This window comes from Alligator mississippiensis, chromosome 3 (genome assembly GCF_030867095.1).
Source record: "Alligator mississippiensis isolate rAllMis1 chromosome 3, rAllMis1, whole genome shotgun sequence".
NCBI classification, from domain to species: domain Eukaryota; kingdom Metazoa; phylum Chordata; order Crocodylia; family Alligatoridae; genus Alligator; species Alligator mississippiensis.
The window spans coordinates 194,537,929-194,557,742 of record NC_081826.1 but is presented as its reverse complement, the minus strand read 5'-3'; the positions used below and the strand labels follow the sequence as shown (position 1 = coordinate 194,557,742).

The 19,814-nt window shown below is 42.0% G+C and overlaps 1 protein-coding gene across 1 annotated transcript in view; it reads left to right on the top strand.

Annotated features, from left to right (window-relative positions):
- The first annotated feature begins 3,326 nt into the window (after positions 1 to 3,326).
- The window catches only part of LOC132249506 (transient receptor potential cation channel subfamily M member 3-like), a 28,274-nt gene continuing 11,786 nt past the window's right edge, over positions 3,327 to 19,814 (top strand). Inside the window, exons 1-3 of the mRNA XM_059724788.1 lie at positions 3,327 to 3,563; positions 6,719 to 6,769; positions 18,515 to 18,655. Coding sequence (XP_059580771.1) covers positions 3,450 to 3,563; positions 6,719 to 6,769; positions 18,515 to 18,655 — 306 coding nt within the window. The 5' untranslated portion in view covers positions 3,327 to 3,449. The remainder of the gene's footprint in view (positions 3,564 to 6,718; positions 6,770 to 18,514; positions 18,656 to 19,814) is intronic.

Genomic DNA, 19,814 nt, shown 5'->3' with positions numbered 1-19,814 from the left:
AGTTGTCTTCCACTCTCAACCAGCAAAGATGTGTTTTGCAACATTAAAGAGTCCTAATTACTGAAGCTCAAATGCTGTTTCTGGTTTGGTTTTTAATTACAAGTCATGTTGATAGCCATTAAAAATATTACAAGATTTTAAAAAATCACAGCAGATCAAGTAGGTCCGACAGAGGCAATTAAAAATAAATAAAAGAACTCTGGCTTTCCAAAAATATCCCTGATTTCTTGTAATATTCATCTGCATGTTCTCTTACTTAACAAACATAATATGACATTTTTGTAACATGCATAGCATGCTTACTTGTAAGAATGTATCTGCTGTGGAACTAGCTCTCCAGCCATACAGGTAGCACAGGTGAGTTCCTATTTGGTGAATTTGAAATCTTTGTTCCAGTACAGAATCCTCAGTCACCAGACAATACTATATATAAAGCTTGTAACCTGTTAATACTAAATCAATCAGGCCGGGTCCAGATTGACACGTATATAGGCCAGACACATGCCTGTGTACATACAGTCTTGCAGTTGGAGCAGGACATGAAGAAGTAGACTTCCATTAGAGTTTAATTTTTTATCTCTGTTGGAGGAGAAGCAAGTCACTTATCATTCCTGCAACCAACATCTTTAAAATATATGTATTTACCAGTGGTGGTATGAGGCATAATGTTTCAATTCTTGTGAAATCATTTGAGGTCCATGAATGAAAGTCAAGACCTTATTATAGGATTTTATTGCAGGCACCGGAGAGGAGTTGTGTTTGATGACATAAGGCAGGTTCCATGAGCAGGTAGGATTGTCACGAACACCAGGTCTTTTGACAAGTGAAGCCTTCAGGATGTTGACTTATATACATTGATGCTGAATCACTGACTGAATCTAAAATATGTTTTTTTCTTTCCCCTGTCTACTTATTTAGGAGCCAATGCATCTGCTCCAGACCAACTGAGCCTAGCCTTAGCCTGGAATAGAGTAGACATCGCTCGCAGTCAGATCTTTATTTATGGGCAACAGTGGCCGGTACAGTATACAAAATCTTACATTTAAAACATTTAAAACATAACCTGAAAATGAATGTTGCTTTTGTTTTATTTTGTCTTGCTTTGTTATGTTTTTTCACTAGTCTAATGCAGGTTTACTGAGTCATGTTCATAGTCAAACACAAGGTTTCCTGGTCACAGATGCAGAAGCAGGCAAGATTACAAATGCACTATGAACTTGTTGGAAAAGGTTGACATCTAGTGGTGCTTCTTGATCATAGCACCACAGACCTTATCTTGCCTACCAAGACGTACAAAGTCATATTAAAAATTATCCTCTAAATAATGAAGCATGATTATCTTCCAAAAAACCTTTTTTGTGTGGAAAGAAATCAAGATTAAAATATTAAAATATAAATTAAAGTGAAAGTGATGTTTCTCTTGACATTTCCACAACTCCATGCACTAGCCTATATTCAGGTTTACTATAATCAACCATTCGTAAAAGGTAGAGATTTGTCAGATATTGTCTGATATGGACTGGCACAGGAGAAGAGTTTAAACCTCTCTCCTCCTTACCCCACCAACATAATGTTGTATCCAATAGCCTGTGCTTAAATATATTTGTTACATTTTTATTTTAAATAGATGTTGAGGAGTTTGCCACTTGTGGCAAGTAGGATTTTCAAAGAGCCTGGCCAGTCACCTTGTGGAGCTAATAACACTACTGTTCTTGAGACTAAACAATCAACAGTGTGCAGCTGTTTTAAGGGGGAATAAATTAAAGAGGGAAATATGAACTAGATAACACCAAACTGCCATTGGTGTCTCCATCATAGTGGCAATCTGTGTTACATCTATTGTGTAAACTCAGCCCACAAGCTAAAAGCTGCAGCTGTATCTCCTGAGAAGAGCGGTCAAGAGACACTGCATGAAAAGGATGTGTTCTATTGCATTTAAACCTTGTCGGAAATTATGGGCACATCTACACAGGCAATTAATTCAACCAAATAAACTCTGGCACAGTTTGCGTTGGAGTTTATTGTTCCTGGGCACCGTGTTTACACATGCACCCAGGACCACAGCACATTGAGCCAGGTCAGAGCAGCCCTAGCTGGCAGAGGGCCTGGGGAGTCAGGCTACCATCTCTGGTCTGCACCAACTTGGCTCAATGCATTGTAGAGGAGATGGCGGAGGCATGAGGGTGCTCCAGTGTAGGGCTAGCTGGCAGGCAGTCCCCAAATTGAAACACCTTTGTACCCCAGCCAGTCCTGTCAGCATCTACATATGCATTATGACGCACTCAATAACAGTTACAGGATAGTCGAGTACTAACCTACGGTGACGTTTATTAGTTTACTGCAGTCTATTAGGGCTGCACATATAGATGATGAGATTTTACTGTGAAGTTAATCAGGCAACTGCAGTAAACCTCTCATGTAGATGCGCCCTCTGCTTATGAAAATATTTCTGGTTCCCAGCTTTCAAATGTTTGCATGCTTGCAGTACAGTATTTACTCAGTAGACTGAATAAGCACCAATTGAAAAACCAAAGGAAAAACAGAATGTTTGTCAAGAAAGAGAAGCTAATACTGAAAAGCTGGTAAGAGACCTGGTCACTAGTTGCTGGACTCTGAGCATTTTAATTCATAGGTCCTAATCTGGATTTATCCATGTGTGTTAATCATATCATATTGATGTGTTCATTTTTCCATTCATGATTTGAATGAGAGAAACCAAAATGAATTAAAATTCCCTAAATTGTAACATGGTAAAGGAATTATGTTGAAGCTCCATAACCATGCTGGAATGGCAGCACTATCTAGGGGTTGTCCCCTAAAAGTATAGGCATGCATAGGCAGATCCGGGAGTTTTAAAAGGCAGATGCAGGAACAGCAACCAGCACTGCAGGGCTGCCCACTCTCAGGTCCCTGCCTCCCTCTCTAATTATGCCTTTGACCACAAGAAGGGGAGATCTACTGACTACCACTGCTGTCCAGGCGGCTCCTGTCCTGCTCCATCCAGGGCTGCAGAGAGCACTTGTGCAGGGAGCTATGCTTATCTAGGGACAGCAGCAGTGGAGCGTGGGTTCCCTCTTCCTGAACCTGTTCCTAGGCTGGTGGGGAACACACAATGGGGTCAGGCGACCCACCACCATTGCTGTCCCTGGTTAATCCCAGCTCCCTGCACAGCCCAGCTGAAGTGGGACAGGAGCAGCCTGGAGCGGGGGGCAACCACAATGGAGGACAGAAAGGGAGGGAAGGGAAAGGGAGGGGAGGTAGTGTTGAGCATGGAGGAGAAGGGAAGGGGTGCCAAGAGGAGTGGATTCTTACCTGCTGTGGGAACTTTAAAATAGTCCCTGGCTGCAGCTTCCCTCACTTGGTCCAAAAGTGGGGTGCAGCTACACCACCCCTGTAGGCACAAGCTGAATGAATTGCTTGCTTCACAGGTAGGGTCCCTTGAGCAAGCCATGCTGGATGCCCTGGTGTTGGACAGAGTGGATTTTGTGAAATTGCTCATAGAGAATGGAGTAAGCATGCATCGTTTTCTCACCATCTCCCGACTAGAGGAATTGTACAATACGGTAGGGCCTAGCTAAGGCAAATTTTCTATCTGTTCATTCATTTGTTTCACCTCTCACTCACACTGTCATGGCACAATGAAGTGCAGCACAGCCAACGCTCTCTATAAATTAATTCTCATTTTCTTACATCACAAGTCAGGTTTGACTTCTTGCAATGAGGACAAGCCATATCTTGCTTGCTTATGTTGACTGCACAGACACCCTGCAATATGATTAAATACACCCCACTGAAACTGCAGAAAACACCTGTTGACTGATGGGAGTTGTAGTTCAGCATGATAGACCTTCAGGTTGGGCTGCCTGCTGGTTGGGAGGATATTATGGCAAGCTAGGGAATTGTGGAACAGTACTATGTGACTCCAAAGGGTACAACAAGATGAGAGAATATTTGGTTTTCAAAAATTGTTCTTTGAATTTAATGTATTCTTCCCTGCACATAAATTAATCCCACATTTTCAGGTTCAGTTTTAAGAAGAAGCAACTTTTTTGTGAAATATAAGTCAGTAAGTACAGATAAAGTCCTCGAACTGCTCCTGTCTTTACAAAATCCCACAGAAGAATCAAGTAACTATGGAAAAAAACCAAAAGGTTAAATGCACCAACAAAATCCAAAATAAAAAGCACTCTTTATATCAAAGGTCACTTTGCCTAGGGCCCACCATATTGTCTAAAGCCTAAACTTCCATGTCATTGCATAATAAAACAAATATTTTTAGTTAAAAGGAAAATGTTCACAGATTTAAACAAAGGCAGATGCCTGTTAAAAGGCCAGATCTGAATTACTGTTCTGGATTCAAGCTTCACATGACACATAAAGCCAAAGTCCTGGATCCAATAGGCCTGGCTTTAGTAATTCAAAATCCAACTTCCCTTAATTATTTGAGGAATGTGGAGTGGCTGTATTGACATCATGAGTACATGCATGTTTCTAGTTTGACTTCTCCAGTTCTCAGATTTGACCTCTCCTAAAAAAAATGTGAGCAAATCACATTCATTTAATTTGTGTTTTGAAAGAATGGATCAGATTGTTGTCTTTTAAATATTTTAAATTTAAACTCAAACATTTTTTAGTTGGGTATTAGAAATTTTCAGCATTGCTAGTCTTTTTCAAATGATAAATTTAAGGTCCCCTGTAAAACAAATATAAATAAAGAAAACCTATTTGGATTGTTTTAGATATCCCTGCCTCATAAGAATATCCAGTTCTGCCTGATTTCCTGTCAGCTCACACTTGCGAGTTGTTTCCTGGCTCTGCAGCTTCAGTGATGACTTGCCTCAGGGTGAAGTTACATGTGACACTTAGAATACACTAAATCTATTGAATGTTAAAGTTAGACTGTGCTGTGAACAGTTGCATGCTAAGGGTTAATACCATTTCTTGCCTTCAAAGCTTTGACTTGCTACTAGAGGCAGGCAGAGGCTAGCAGCCAGGATGTCCAGACTTTATCCCTGATTTATCAAGGGTGGGGATGGGGTCGGGAATGGGAGCAGTGCATGTTGGGTTGGTGGAGGTCTGCAAATTGCTCATTTTATTTTCATGGAGCAGAATGAAGTTACCCTGGCTCAGTAGCACAGCCCAGAGTTAACCCTCTCCTGAAGTTTCATAAATTTGGGCACTTACACACATGCAGGGAGGCTGCTCGAAACACTGTAAATCCAGTGCATTGGAGCAGACTTGATTAATTGAGTCTGTTGGTGGACAGAAATTAACATACTCCAGCAGCCTTCAGCATCACATTTATCAGCACCCCCGCACTGAAAAATGGCTGCAATGTGCTTTGAACTAAAGCGTATTGAACAAGCTTTAGTTCAAAGCACCCTTCCACCATTTTGTCAGCATGGGGACGCTGATACATGTGACACTTGGGTAATTTTAATTAGCTCTGCTTGCTAATTTAAGTGTCCCAGTGCCTCCAGGAGCATGTCTATAACCACGCATTGAGATACTCAGAGGACGCTTAGAAAGAGTTAATGGACTTTAACATGTGGATGCTCACGTTCTAAGTACCCCTAGCATGATCTAAGTGTAACATGTAACTTCACCCTCAGAGTTGGGGATCCAAGGCTCCAATGCTTCCTGCAGAGCAGCTCAGAGACCTAGAAGCCTTACCTTACCATACAGCTCTTAAGGCTCCTGAACTCCTACCCTACCTGCCTCCCACTACAGTGGAGCAAACCACTGGATCCCCAGGAACTATGGATGTTGGCCATCTGGGGCACGCAGCTACTGTGGCCTTTCCCCATTCAAGTAGAGTTCACTACCACTATTATGGATAAGATTGACTTATAATAAAAAAACACAATAGTTCTTTTTAAAGTGCCAGCTCTTAGATTTCCACTATATGGGTGGAGGCTTCTCATACACTGTTACCAACTAACATGTTTTAATGGCCAGTTTAACAACATTTGGTGTGACTTTTTTTTTGTTAAAGACTCAACATGAAAACTGGTTATTAACTCAAACAATCCAATATGTCATTAAATAAAGAAAGTTTCTAGCTCCCATAGCTGCAAAGAAAAACTCAAGCACAGCTCTAATTGCTTGCAACACTTCCCACATGAAGGCTTACTTCCATCACCCTCTTTATGACTGCCTGCCAGAAAGCACCAAGAAAACTGAAATCTTTTAGGTGCACTAAACCTAGAGACAGCCCTTCATTATGCATCCCTTATATCATGAGGTGTTTTCCAAAAAACTTTTGTCTGGCCCCAGTACTTCTCAAAACCATACTATCTTAGGTATGGCTTATTGTTCAGATGTGTTACACGGGCACATATTCCATATTTGTGCTTGCCAAAGGCCAAGGAGTCTCCAAAATATAACCTAAACCCCTCCAAAATATAAAACACCTGAAGATTTAATTCAGCTTGTGCTGCCATTGTGCATCTTTTTTATTAGCTTGTTCTTTGAGTGTACAAAACTGGGATATGTTTCTTTACTGAGGAGGGAAAGCATGTGGCCTCTATGGGTGTTGGATGAAACAATGCTATTTCAGTTTATTTGAAAAGAACTGATAACATTGAGTCAATGAAGGGGTTTTTAAACTACTAAACTTTACATCAAAGAGGTATCTTTAAGTATTTACAGTTACATCTTACACATAGCCTCTGTGCAGGGCTAAACTGTTTGATTCCTCTTTATTTGTCATTTGCAGAGACATGGACCATCCAACACTTTGTATCATCTAGTCAGGGATGTCAAAAAGGTAAGAATCCAATAGACGGTAGGTTGACAATAGTGTCCCGATTGCTTCTCGTAATTAGAGACAGTCTCTGTTTTGCATGAGCTTTCGGTCAGATCCTTTTCCACCATCCCTGCCATTTCAGACTATGTTGTTTGCTCATACAGAGTCTGAAACTTCTGCAAACAAAGCACAAAGAAGTTGCTGGGCTTGCTCTCTCAGTAGTTTTAGATGCTTTGGATAGAGTGCTTTTGCTAGTGGAATGGTAGGCTTTTTCATACCATGCGGATTTATGCTGTTATCTGTAGTTTTCCATTTCCATGACTATTTGGAAGCTAATTCCCATGTTGTCAGTCAGCCTCTAAGACTGTAATATAGCTGTATATCTGTATTTCTGTGCTGGATCCTAGTCCGTTGCAACATTTCCAGTTCCATTTTGTCTGGCATAATGTAAAAGTTGTAAAGTTCTCTATTTTCTTAACAAACTGAATAGGAAAAGGAGTAGCACAAGGCAGCAAGAAGGCGACTTGTTTCTTTCTGATTTTCAGAATTTCAGGTTAGTTTCTAGTATCCTGAATAATAAAGGTCTAAAGAGGAGGGAAATTCCAATCGGCTTTATTTTTAGGCACCATAGCACCAAACAAAAAGGAAAGAAAGGGAAAAATAAAGAAAAAGAACAAAAGACTAATTCCTAACAAGCAATAGGCAAATGGATCAAATGGGGAAGCAGGCCTAGAACAATCCCATCCATTTTCATTTTCTCTGTAAACTGCAAATGCTCACAATCCATGCTAGTATGGAACTAGTGTCTTAAGGCCTAACCTATATGCTTTTAAAGAGCATTTTTTATGATGACTAGCTACGTAGATAATGGTAGGAGCAAGGCAGAACTTTGTTTGAAATACAAATCAGTATTGTGGCATTCCTTTCACCAGTGACAGCTGAAGTGAGCTAATAGGGAATGGATATTCAGGGTCATCTGCACGCTACAATTTAATGGCAGATGTTTGATGCAATATTTTAAATAATGTTCTTTAATATTTATTACTTAAATAATTAAAGTTGTGGGGAGAGGGTCAGGTAGTAGGTCCCTTAAACCTACCACACCCAAACAAAAGCAGAATATGTCTCTGCAAGTAATTGTATCAAAGCTACAAAGCCCCATCACAGCCTAGAAAATCATTTCCCCCAGTAGCACTCCACCAAATGTAGAGGTGCTACATTTGAATAGCCCTGGTGTGACCGAAAGCAATCCCACTTATTTTTAAATATAGATGTTGTCCCTTCTCCAGGGCTCCTGCCCCTACCTGCACTCCTGTTGGCCTTAGGCTAGTGGGGAATTTGATTAGGAGCAGGGAAAAGGTTTTCATATTAGTGGCAAAACAATGGTCTTCACACTTTAAAACAGCCCTCTTGAAAAAGGGTTGCAGAAGGGATGAGGGATCCCTTGCCAGTCATTCTGTGTATTGCTGTACTAGTAGTGCAGATTCAGAAAAGGCCATGTTGTTATGCCCTACCAGCTAGAGAGCAGTTAGCATTCATTCATATATCTCAGGGAACAGTCAGAAAATATGAAATGTCTACAGCATTAATGACACAGTTCTCATGCATAAATCCCGTGGATGGAGTACAGGACTCAAATTAAATCCAGAGAGCTTCTAGCCAGCTAGGCAGCAGGCTTCTGTCAGATGCAAGCTAGTCTTACGTTTCTGTTAGTAAGTGTGTGGTCATTTTTGTGCCTTTAAATGTCCAGAATGACAATCATCTGTCATTTAGATGAAATAGTTTCCATTACACATTCCCTTCCCTCTTTCCTAACATCCTATTTCCCAGGCAAAGCATTATGAGGGTCTGTTATAACAAGGGTAATTGTGAAGTCACTTACCAAGGTTTCCCAGATCCTCTATCAAGGTATTTTAAAAGGAGCAAGATGGCCCAAAATTCACATTTTTTATAAACACACCCTATCAACCAAAGACATTTTCATAAAGATTTTAAATAAATTAGTAAGACAGTACCTGCTCTCTGTGATTAAAAAACATACCAGATAATTTCATAAAATGTAACTCTTTTTTTCTCATGAAAAACTTTTCTTTCTCCAACAACTCCCATTATATGGAATACAGCAAATGGCTTTGAATACAAACAAGCCATGATCACCCAGCCACTAGCCTTCATCAGATGTTTGACCCATTATGGCTTGTTCTTTACATTTGGTCAGTTATGAGCAGGAATCTGGGTTTTCCATTTCCTGCAGAAAAGCTCAGGTTTTCTCCTTCAAAGGAGAAAACCACCAGAAACCGTGAGTTTCCCATTCCAGCCTGCAAGGAGCTGCTTGGGGCTGCAGAGGGAGCAGCAGGAGGGCAATTGGAGGCAGGGGGCACCACACACATGTGCGTATGCACACACATGTGGCCAGCTTACAGACAGGTAGGGTGGTGGGAGCAACCCTAGCAGCTGGATACAGGTAAGTCTATGGTGCTATGGTGGGGGTTGGAGGGCCAGGACTTGGGGACTGTCCGGGGTGCAGTGTGTGTGGGGGGGGGTGGGGGCAGGGATGTGTGAAGGGGATGGGTGTCGAAGGCGGGGGAAGGGAGAGAGCAAGTGCCTGCCAGTCCTGAGGAAAGGTGTCCAGGCTCCAGGAGAGCAATGATGGGGCAGGGGGACAGAGGTAGCGCTCAGTGCTGCTGGTGTACCCAGATCCATGCTGTTGCCATTGGGCCTGCCCAAAAGCACCTGCCCGTCCATTGGGGGAAGAGGCAAGGGGGTTATTTGGGGGAAGCAGGGAGCTGTGTGGTTGGGCCAGTAATGCCAAGGGCTGGTGCCCATGCTTTCAGAGACAGGACAGCCAAGAGCTGCTGCCTGGAGGAGAGCCACGGCCAGGCCACCTGGTACAGCATGGAAGCCCCAGCCTAGGGCAGAGGATGCTACAGGTGTCCCCCTCTGTGGGGCAAGGGGCTGTGGATCAGGAGTGAGGGGCACCAGCATGGCTGGGGGGGGCTTTGGATTGGGAGTGAGAGGCAATGGCATGGACAGGGGCAAGGCACTGGCATATCACAGCTGCTCAGCACCACAAAGCACCTGGAGTTGGGGGGACAGCCACAGCTGGACCCATGTCCTGATAAATAAAGGGTGCAGGGGGAGCTGTGATTTCCCATGATAAACAAAACCAAAATCAAACACCAAAATATATCGGTATTTAGAATGTATTTTATTCTAATGATTGAAACACTGATAGGCTTAAAAATTGCTTTAAAATTGTAAATATATTAATAAAATATTGTGTTCAACTGATACATACATACATACATACATACATACATACATACATATCTCAAGGGGAACCAATTGCTCAGGTGATGACAAGCTGTCACGACTTCTCCCAGCCTGCCCATCCATATATATAAAAAACCCAAAGTTACACTTTTCCAAGATTAAAATGAAACTATATATATATATAATCAGAGAATTTTTAATCAGCGAATTTGGGATTTTTAAACAGAGAAAACCAGGATCCCTGATTATGAGACAAGTGCATGGCATGCTGGGAGAAGTCTTGACAGCTTGTCATCACCTGAGCAATTGGTTCTCCTACTAGCCAGTCGATCAATAAATCAGTCGACAGACTTGGCACCATTTTAAATGGAACCACATTCTTGAAAATAACCTCTTAATTTAATATATCATTATTTGACAGCCAAATCGTTCACTGCGTTTGACAAAAACAAATTGGTGTGTTGAATGCAGTCTTTAGTTTATATAAATTTTGAAGTTCCATAGCTAAACTTCCAAAGAAGTTTGCTATCTTATCACCTTAAGGTGGCACTTCCAGGACATGCATCATCTCGATGCATTTTTTTACAGATGAAATTGGTTGTAATTTAAACATTATTCCACCATAAAATATTAATCTTGTACAGCTTCTGCATACTTGGAATTTACAAAATAAAAAAATGGCTACTTGCAAAAAGATATGAAAACAAGGTTGAACCTACCACAGTAGGTCTTTGTGGGAGTCTTAAGATGTACCCCTTAATTTGGGAGAATCTAAGGTTGGCAGAAGGTTTGATAATAATACAGAGATTCCCTTTAGAACAAACTGCTTATGCAAACAGGAACTCACACTTGTTTTCAGTCCTCTGTTTGTTTTATGGATTCTATTTCACCTTCTCCTGAGGTTTTCCATTTAACACTGTGAAGACTTTTACCTTTGAAATCCCAAAGTAGCTATTCACAAAAGCTCAGAGAATAAATAATTATCAGTTTAAATTCTGAATGTATCAATTAATAAAGAGAATACTCTCTCCTTTCTTATTACTTTGGTTCATAAAGAACTGCATTCATCTTCTTTTGATCCCCTCAATTCATTAAGTGCATATGCGGCCAAAGTTACATGCCTTATTTGCGCAAATCGTCTCACTGACGTCAGCGAAACTTCTGTCAGAATTTGACACAATAGTATTTAATTTCAGCACTCTCCAATGATGCACTCAGAATAACCAAAGGGAAGGAAGAGAGTTTACCCATCTGACACTCTTTCCATGAGAAGAGATTGCCCTCTATTGGTTGCAACATTAAAAACAAGAAAATAATAGATTCCATCGTAATTTTAAACTAGAATCATCAAGGGTTATAAAGATTAACAAGTCGATATTTCTCTGGGTATTTTCCTTCCAATGAGTTGATATTAATTCTGATAACTTACTATGTAGTATTTCAAATTACACCACTTTGGGTTCTGGTTTTCTAATTCGCAAACAGCTGTTGTAGTTATATCTTCATTTAGCATGTTTGAACTATGATTAATTTCTCAATATGGAGAATCAGAAATACTCATAATCTGTTACTAGTGAAAACAGTTACGAGATAATGAGAGGAACGCTATACATACATTTGTAATATGATGGGGGAAATTACTGTTGTAGAGAAATAGTGCATCTGTATTACAAAGCTTACTTGAACATTAATGCAGAAACTACAGTATCGCTGGGTTAAACCCTGAAGCATTTGCAGTAGTTTGCTGAAATTTATTATTAAATATTATTGCTAAAAATTGAAAGCAGTTCATCTCCTATAAAAAAAGTATGTGTTTGGTATGTGTGGGAGTGAGCTGTCATATACTCTGCACCTAGATAATTTTTTTCTCATGTGGGTAGTCCTATCAACTTTAATAAAATTACTTGTTACCTATAATTATTCCTATGCATGCTGTTGGGATTGAGCTCTGTGTATGGTATGTATTCTAGAATATGTGTTTCTGCTACGATTTTATGAGGTTTCTTTAATAAATCATTCCCTTTAATTAAGCCAAATGAAACTTTCAAAGCTGTATTGGGGATTTTGATTCATCTTCTATTAAATTTATTTTATTGGAAGATATATGTCTAAATGTCATACAGGCCTTTGAAAACTAAATAATTGCATAGTGAAGCGTCAAGTCCAATTTTCTAATATATGTTATAGCATGTTGTATTTTATGTTTAGAGTGCATAGTCATAATTGCAAAGTAATAACTGTAATTTTTGTCAATTCACATGTTTCTGTTGCAGAAGATTAATGTGTAAAGTGATCAATTTGCTCCCATTTAAATCAGTGGTAAAGAGCTCCAATTCTATTTCACTTCAATAATAGTTGCTCCCATTTCTGCCATGGCCTAAAGTTGATCCTTTACCTTTAGAGTGGTAGAAAGTTAAACATATCTATTATATGATATCTTGTAATTGGTTTGGATTTTAAATGAAATGACAAACAACAGGCCGCCACACAGTCCTTTTTCAGGTAAAATCTGCACTGACTGGAACATTATGAAGAAAGAAAATAGGTAGTTGGGTGGAGTGGGGGGATATTTTTTATAGGACAAGCTGACTTTCATTAAGTATTCAGAACACAGACACATTACTAGCTAATCTTTAGTGCAGCTTCACAAAACATAACAATAGCAGCCAATAGCAAGGAGCAGTGCAGATGCATACTGCTGCGGGGGGCAGTTCTGGAAGGCATTTCGCCCCAGAAAGCAGAATGACTTCTCCTACAAAATGCCTCTGCAGCCATCCCCTTTTACAGAATGGTTTCTCATCCCAGGTCCATCTCTGCAACAGTGTAGTGGACCACAGGCCAGGAGATCACCTCCCCCATCTATCCCCACCTCTTTGAAACATTATGTGCATCTATTGAAACAGACATAAAACTCTCCTTATGCTCAGGACCTGTGGGACTGCATGTCTCTCCTGCCTGCTGCACAAGTGAATAAAAGTGCCCTCAACATCCATTCTGCAGATATGTAACAGCCAGGGAGCATCTGCCCTTCACACTCATGCATCACTGATCTAAACCCAATAAACACATCTGCAGCGAAGTCAGGCGGATGTGCAAAACCGCTACAGGCCTCTGTCTGCAAACTATTCCCAATGAAAAACGTGGTAACATTCGTAAAAAATAATCAGTGAATTAGTAACCCTTATGTAATGACAATATTAAAGTAACTTCAGATTTACTGCAGTCTGTGCTGTATAACACTATAGCAAATGTGATAGTTTTAATAAAGGACATTAAATAAGTTCTAAGGGGAAAAATGTAGCTTTACAGTAAAAATTATCATTTTACTACAGTATTTTTTCTGGGTTCACTAATTGACTTCTTAGGCTGTGTCTATCATTAATTAATCTAGAATTATCATGTGTCAAACAGTATGACACAGTACAATGAGATAATTAGATCTGGGGAAGTTATTCAGAATGGCACTTTTATGAAATAGGCCTTTTTTCTGTTTGTGAATTGTTGAACAGGTCTGTATGACCTTATCTCTGGGCTGCCCATTCCACTTGGTGATTGATACAAAGCTTTCTCTTGTATAGAGAAGGCTGGATAAGAATAAGTGTGCCATCTTTGCAGTGTTGGCTTTCCATCTCTGGATCCCAAAGGAACTCTTCAATAGGAGATATTTGAGATCAACTCTCTATGAGATTTGATGATGGGATAAAGTGTACAGTGCATAGACCTGCCTTCCTTCAGGCTACTGTTTTGGTATCTTCTGGCTTATTCTGTATGCATGGTTACCACGTTCATTGTGGCAGTGTCTGAACACCTTCTAATAGCTCATTCAACAAAGTAACTTGTCAACATTTGCCCTGACACTTCTCTGCCTTGAGTGCAGTTGAGTGTTTTCTTTTGGATTTCTTTATTAAAATGCACACATGTGAAGAGTTGCCTAATGTTTATGTTACAGAAGGCAGGGGTAAAGAGATGTTCCAGTTCTTGCAGTAGAAAGTTCTCCATAGGCTTTACATCACAGGGTTTCTTTGATTAGGATTCAATACTGGCTATGTACAAATGTTCAAGCAACCTGAGAGAAATCTCTTGGGTTTGTTTCCCTTGTAGAAAAATGTACCAGAACAGATGTTTGAGTGCCAGACCACTGCACAGCCATCACACATCTCAGCATGTTCTACAGGCTCCCCAGTCTGCCTGTCAATAGATGACAGCAGTATGCAGGGCTGCCCTAATTGGCTGACCCGGATTGCCTCCCAGTCTGTGTCTCTCTGTGGCACAATGTGGGGATTGTGAAGGCCACCCTGCTTGGCTGGAGCAGTAGAGTCCAGCCTGAGTTACACACTGTCTCCCTGTGGGAGGATCTGGGAACCAAGCATGCTGGGATGCCAAAGGACTGTGCTGTGGCTTCTCTCAGGGTAAAAACAAACAGAGCTTGACAAAGCATTTGTGGCACCGTATTTTTTTTTTTTTTATGGCAGCACAAATAGTGAGCAAATAGACATCCTTGCCTTTTGTTGTGCTGTGACAAAAGGTAATGTAAAATAGTGCTGCTTTATCATGACAGGTGTCTATCTGCTCTTTGATGAGATAGTACAGGTAGCCCAGAGCTGCCTGAACTCTCCAGCTGCCTGCCAACTAAGGTGGTGCCACTAACCATAACTGGAAGTGGTGCTGTTTATCCTTAACTCTGGAGCTCTGTGGGTAAAGCACTGTGGTTGCATCTACATGTGCAATTAATTCAAAGCAATAAACTCCGTTGGAGTCAGCTGCTCCTAGGCACAGCATCTACACATGTGTCCGGGGCCACGTGTACCTGGTGGGGCAGAGCAGCCCTGGGCTGGCAGGGGAGTCTGGAGGGGGTCAGCTCTGGGTGGCAGCATCAGGCAGCAGAGGAGCTGCCTGGGGCAGTGCAGGGCTAGGCAGCAGGCCGCCCCCATCCATACTGTAACACCCTTGTGCCCCAGCCAACCCCTGTCAGTTCACTGGAAGTTCGCTGCATGGTGGCTTCTTTAATCTTGCAGTTTCCCCTGTGCACTCCCCACCTCCCCCCACCACTGATTGGCACAGGGGCCCCACTGCTCACTCCTGATGGCCAAGAGGTGAAAACCACCGTTTTAAATATGGCATGGGTTTGCCTCCTGCTGCTTGCTGCTAACCAGCCAGGAGGCAGAAACCACACCGCAGTTAAAACAGTGGTTTTCACCTCCCAACAGTGAGTGACAGGGCCTCTCCACCAATCAGAAGTGGAGGGTGGGCATGCAGGGGAAACTGCAAGATTATAGGAGCCACCACGCAGCAAACTTTTTTTCAGTAGGTCCTACAGCTGTCTACACCTGTGTTTCAGTGTATGTAAGTATTCTACCATAATACAGTACTGTCCCCAACAGTACTATCTTATGGCGAAGTTAATTAATTTACTGCTCCCTAATATGGGTGCACATTAGAGGTGTACAAAACAGACCCTATTTGATTCGGATTCAGATTCGGCCCGAAATCAGGGACAGTGATTTGATTCGGCCGAATCTGAATCTGAAGATTCGATGCTGATTCAGAGAATCAGTGATTCAGACATAGACACAGATTTAAATGTTTTTTCTACATACCTTGAGGTAGCACGTGTGGCTCGTGATTGCTGCAATGCTGGGGCACATGGAGCGTCCCACAGGAGTGCAGGGGGCCCTCCACATGCTCGGCAGCGAACCCGGAAGTGGACCAGAAATACTTCCAGTCCACTTCTGGGTCTGCTGGGGAGTGCACTGGGGGCCCTCGCCTGCTCCTCCCAAGCTCAGCAATCAGCTGCAGGGGGACCCCGGGTGCCCCCCCCAGACCAAGGAGGCACCAGTCACCAAGCCAGGAGGGTGCTGGGGTGTGCAGGGGCCCCCCCTGCGCACTCCCCAGCAGACACAGAAGTGAACCTGAAGTGCTTCTGATCCACTTCCAGGTCTGCTGCCAAGCATGCTGGGGAGCCCACCATGCTTCAGTGGGACACTCCATGCACCCCAGCACTGCAGCATTTATGAGCCCCTGCTACCTAGAGGTATGTAGAAAAAACATTTAAAGCTGTCTTTATGTCCAAATCTCCAAGTCTTTCCGAATCTCCAAATCAATCCAGAGGGTTCCAATTCAATTCAGAGAGATTAAAGGGTCCTCTGGTTCAATTCGGATTCAGAGATTCGGACACTGAATTCGACTGAATCTCTGCCGAATCGAATCAGGGACCGTAGCTTCACACAACCCTAGTGCACATGTAGATGGTGATGCTTTCCTACAGAACTAATTAGTCAACTGAAGTAAAGCACACTTGTAGATGCACCCTGTTTCCTTTTTTTGCTCCCCAGAATTGGTAATTGTCAATATAAAGCCAGGAATATAGAATTGCAGTGTAGTATCTTTTCAGTGTTTCCTTATCCCTCATTCCCTGCCTCTCTCCCTCCCCGCCCCCCACACCACCAAAAAAAAAAATCTACCTGAGGGCACTTTTGAACTCCAATCTCCAAAATTGAGAAACTCTATGAAATCGCCTGGAAAGTGTTCAGATACTGTAGTGATGAGCTTAAAATAGACTGATTTTGGGGACTCCTACAAATCCAGATATTTACAAGGGAAAGCTACTAGCCTCTCCTTTTGGAACCTGTTCTATTTTCATTGTCCTTGAAATACTGCATGTGGGTAGGTAGGGAAGTTCATAGGAAGGAGGAGACCAGGAAGGGAGCCCAGAAAAGTAATAACAATTTAACTTTGAGTTGTTCCTTTCATTCCTTACACCCCCCCAAAAATTCCCAAATTATTTATAGCTTTGTAATTGCCGCTGAAATACAACTACTACATGGGTGGCACTCAGAAATGCAAATGGGAAAGAATAGTTTTCCCAGGGAAACTATGGCAAAGCCCTTCACTTAGGCAAAGCATTGTCAGAGCTTCAGATCCAAACACACAAAGGGCAAAAGCAACACGCTCTTACATGCACTCAGCATAAAAATGCAAGTTCAGGCATACTCAAAGTGCATGGGGGCTGCATGTGTGCTTCCTCAGTCTTAAGCCACATACCTGTAGAAGGATTTGAGCACATAAGTTAAGTACGCATAAAATTCCATAATGTTGGTATGGAGCAAAAGTGTCCATAATGCATATGTGAACACAGAATTTGGGCTTCAACTTCTTTGCAGAGCAGAGGAGAACTGTGTTTAAGGTCTCATTTCAGAGTTCTGCACAGAACTTATGACCTTAGCGTCTTTATTTGCAGCATTGACAACAGAAGGAGGAAGAAAATAGGCTAAGGAACAGGCAAGTGGGGACCATAAATATTTAGTACATTTATTGTTAGCACTTCCTATTTAAAATTAAATGCTGGGGAAGCCTTGGATGGCTTTGGAAGCTAATCCAAGTTTATGCCAGTACTAGAACAGATCTGAAATCAGGCAGCAAAGAATCAGAAGTGACTTTTCAGGGCCAAAGGTTTTTTTTTTGTCACAGAGGTGACTCCATCACTCCAAGGGCTCATTTTTCAAAGCAATATATAGGAAAGAAGCAGTGTAGTTCCCATTGGCTTTAAGATTCTTGTGCTGAAAACATTGATTGTACAATGGAATGTACTGGGTCCACAAGAGGGCAGTATCTGAAAAAAATCACTGGGTTTGTAGATTTGCTGATAAAAATCAAAATACAACAGAAAACTGGTTAAGAATGAGAACCACTTGATGCTCATTACAGCTTTCTAAGGTGCCCTATTCCATGGATAGCATGTTTAGCAAAGAGAAGGAACTTGTGAGTCAATTTAATTCGGGTTACAAAGCATATGGTTACAGATTTCCTTGACTCTGGCAATTTTTTAAAAAGAAATGCAGCTCATGCAAATGTTAAGTCCAATAGAGTGAATATCTTGTTAATTAACCTTTTCCCCACACCTTCCTTATATTTGATAAGTGCATTACTGTCAGGAAGACATACTCTCTGGAAGAAGTGGAATCACAGCTAAGGAGCTGTTTGAGTGCAAATGGTTTAGAGCTGCCTTCACAAATGGCTGACAAAGGTAGGCAGACACGGCAGCTCAAATGAAACCTAGCATAAACATATTCAGGAGGAGAGATATTATGGGCAGATGGTACAGCAGCCTCATTACCCAGAGAGACTAGAGTTCAACAAGTGTGCTTGACCTTTTGGAAAATGCCTGGTCCTCATGCTTTTTTGTTCTGCAGTGGTGTTTCTTGTTTCCCTCAGCTGAAGAATTTGAATACTGTTTTCTGACGCTATTATCTTCTGTTGCCAACAACAACTTCCGCACCTTCTTATTTAATTTATGTCTTCTTTCCAAGCGAGAATATCCAGGTTTCGGTTGGATCTATTTTAAGGTGAATTAATTAACCAGCATAATAATACATTCCTATGTTACTTAACTATTTTAGTTGTTTTACTCTGATGTAGATAGTTATAATGCTGAATTGTGTCCTTAATAATCAGCTTTATCTTTTGTCTGTTTTTCTTTTTTCTTTCATTTGATAGGGAAATCTACCTCCAGATTATAGAATAAGTTTGATTGATATTGGACTAGTGATTGAATATCTGATGGGAGGGGCTTATCGCTGCAACTACACCCGAAAACGATTCAGAACCCTCTACCACAACTTGTTTGGCCCCAAGAGGGTAAGGAGTGATCCTGTAACTCTGCTGTGAAGTAATAAAAACACTGCAAGTCAGGGCAGCAAGGAAATTAATATTGATTGTTTCCTAGCTGTTTCTAAATTTTACAAAAGCAACATTTCTCTCTACTGTTTGTCCACTGTGGTCAGGGTTTTGTACGTAATAAGCAACTGCCTTTCTGTGATCTACTGACAGTCAGCCACTCACCCTGTTTTTCATGGACTTGATGCAGAATTATTGGGTGAGGTCCTGATGCCTGTCAAGGTCAGATTTGGATCATAAAATCACCCCTTCTGGCCTTAGAAGCTCTATATATGAATATATACATCCAAAGCCTTTTGAAGGAACTATGGCTTTGTGCAAACATTGCACTTTTTTCAGTTTAGGTGGTCGGAAACTGGTGTATACCTGTAACAAAACAGAAATTCAGGGCATATAGACTGGTTTCAAAATGGCAGATCCTAGTCTAAGATAGATCTGGATCCATATAGTATCAGATTTACTCAAACTAGGTTGGACCAGGCTATCGAACATCAGTGCCAGGTCTGCTCATGAATCAAGGTAGGTCACTATCTGCCCGTATCCCAGGGGACTTTGCAGAACCTCCTAACCCTCCTTCACAGGGTGCTGTGCCTTGGCTACCCCATCTCCAAGCTCTCTGTCTGACAGCAGTAAGTAGGACAGAGGTGGGGTGGGGAGTGATGCTCCTGAACCGCTGTGGGAAGGTGGTGCCAGCAGCACACCCCAAATTCCTGGCCCAAGTCAGGGGGGTACAGATCACCCACAGCCAGTGGCAAATTCCTGGCTGAGGCTACTTCTCTGCAGCTGTGGGGTCATGGCTGTCCCAAAGAGGTGGTTTCATCCAGTAATTTGGCACTGGTTCTAGCGGGGGAGAAATCCTGCAAGCCCTTCCCAGACTTTCTGTAGCACTGGGTGCTGGGGTTCAGGATACAGCAGGGATGCTCTGGACCCTGTGCTGCAGTGGCTCCAGGAAGGACTTACAGGATTTTCCCTGTGGAGCCAATGCCAAATTCCTGCTGCAGCACAGGGTCCCAGGGTCCTGGACACGGCAGGCATACTCTATGCCCCACTGGCTGGGAACACGGGGTGTGTCGCTGGCACTACCTTCCCCAGCAGCTCACCAGACCCACTCTCCGCCCCC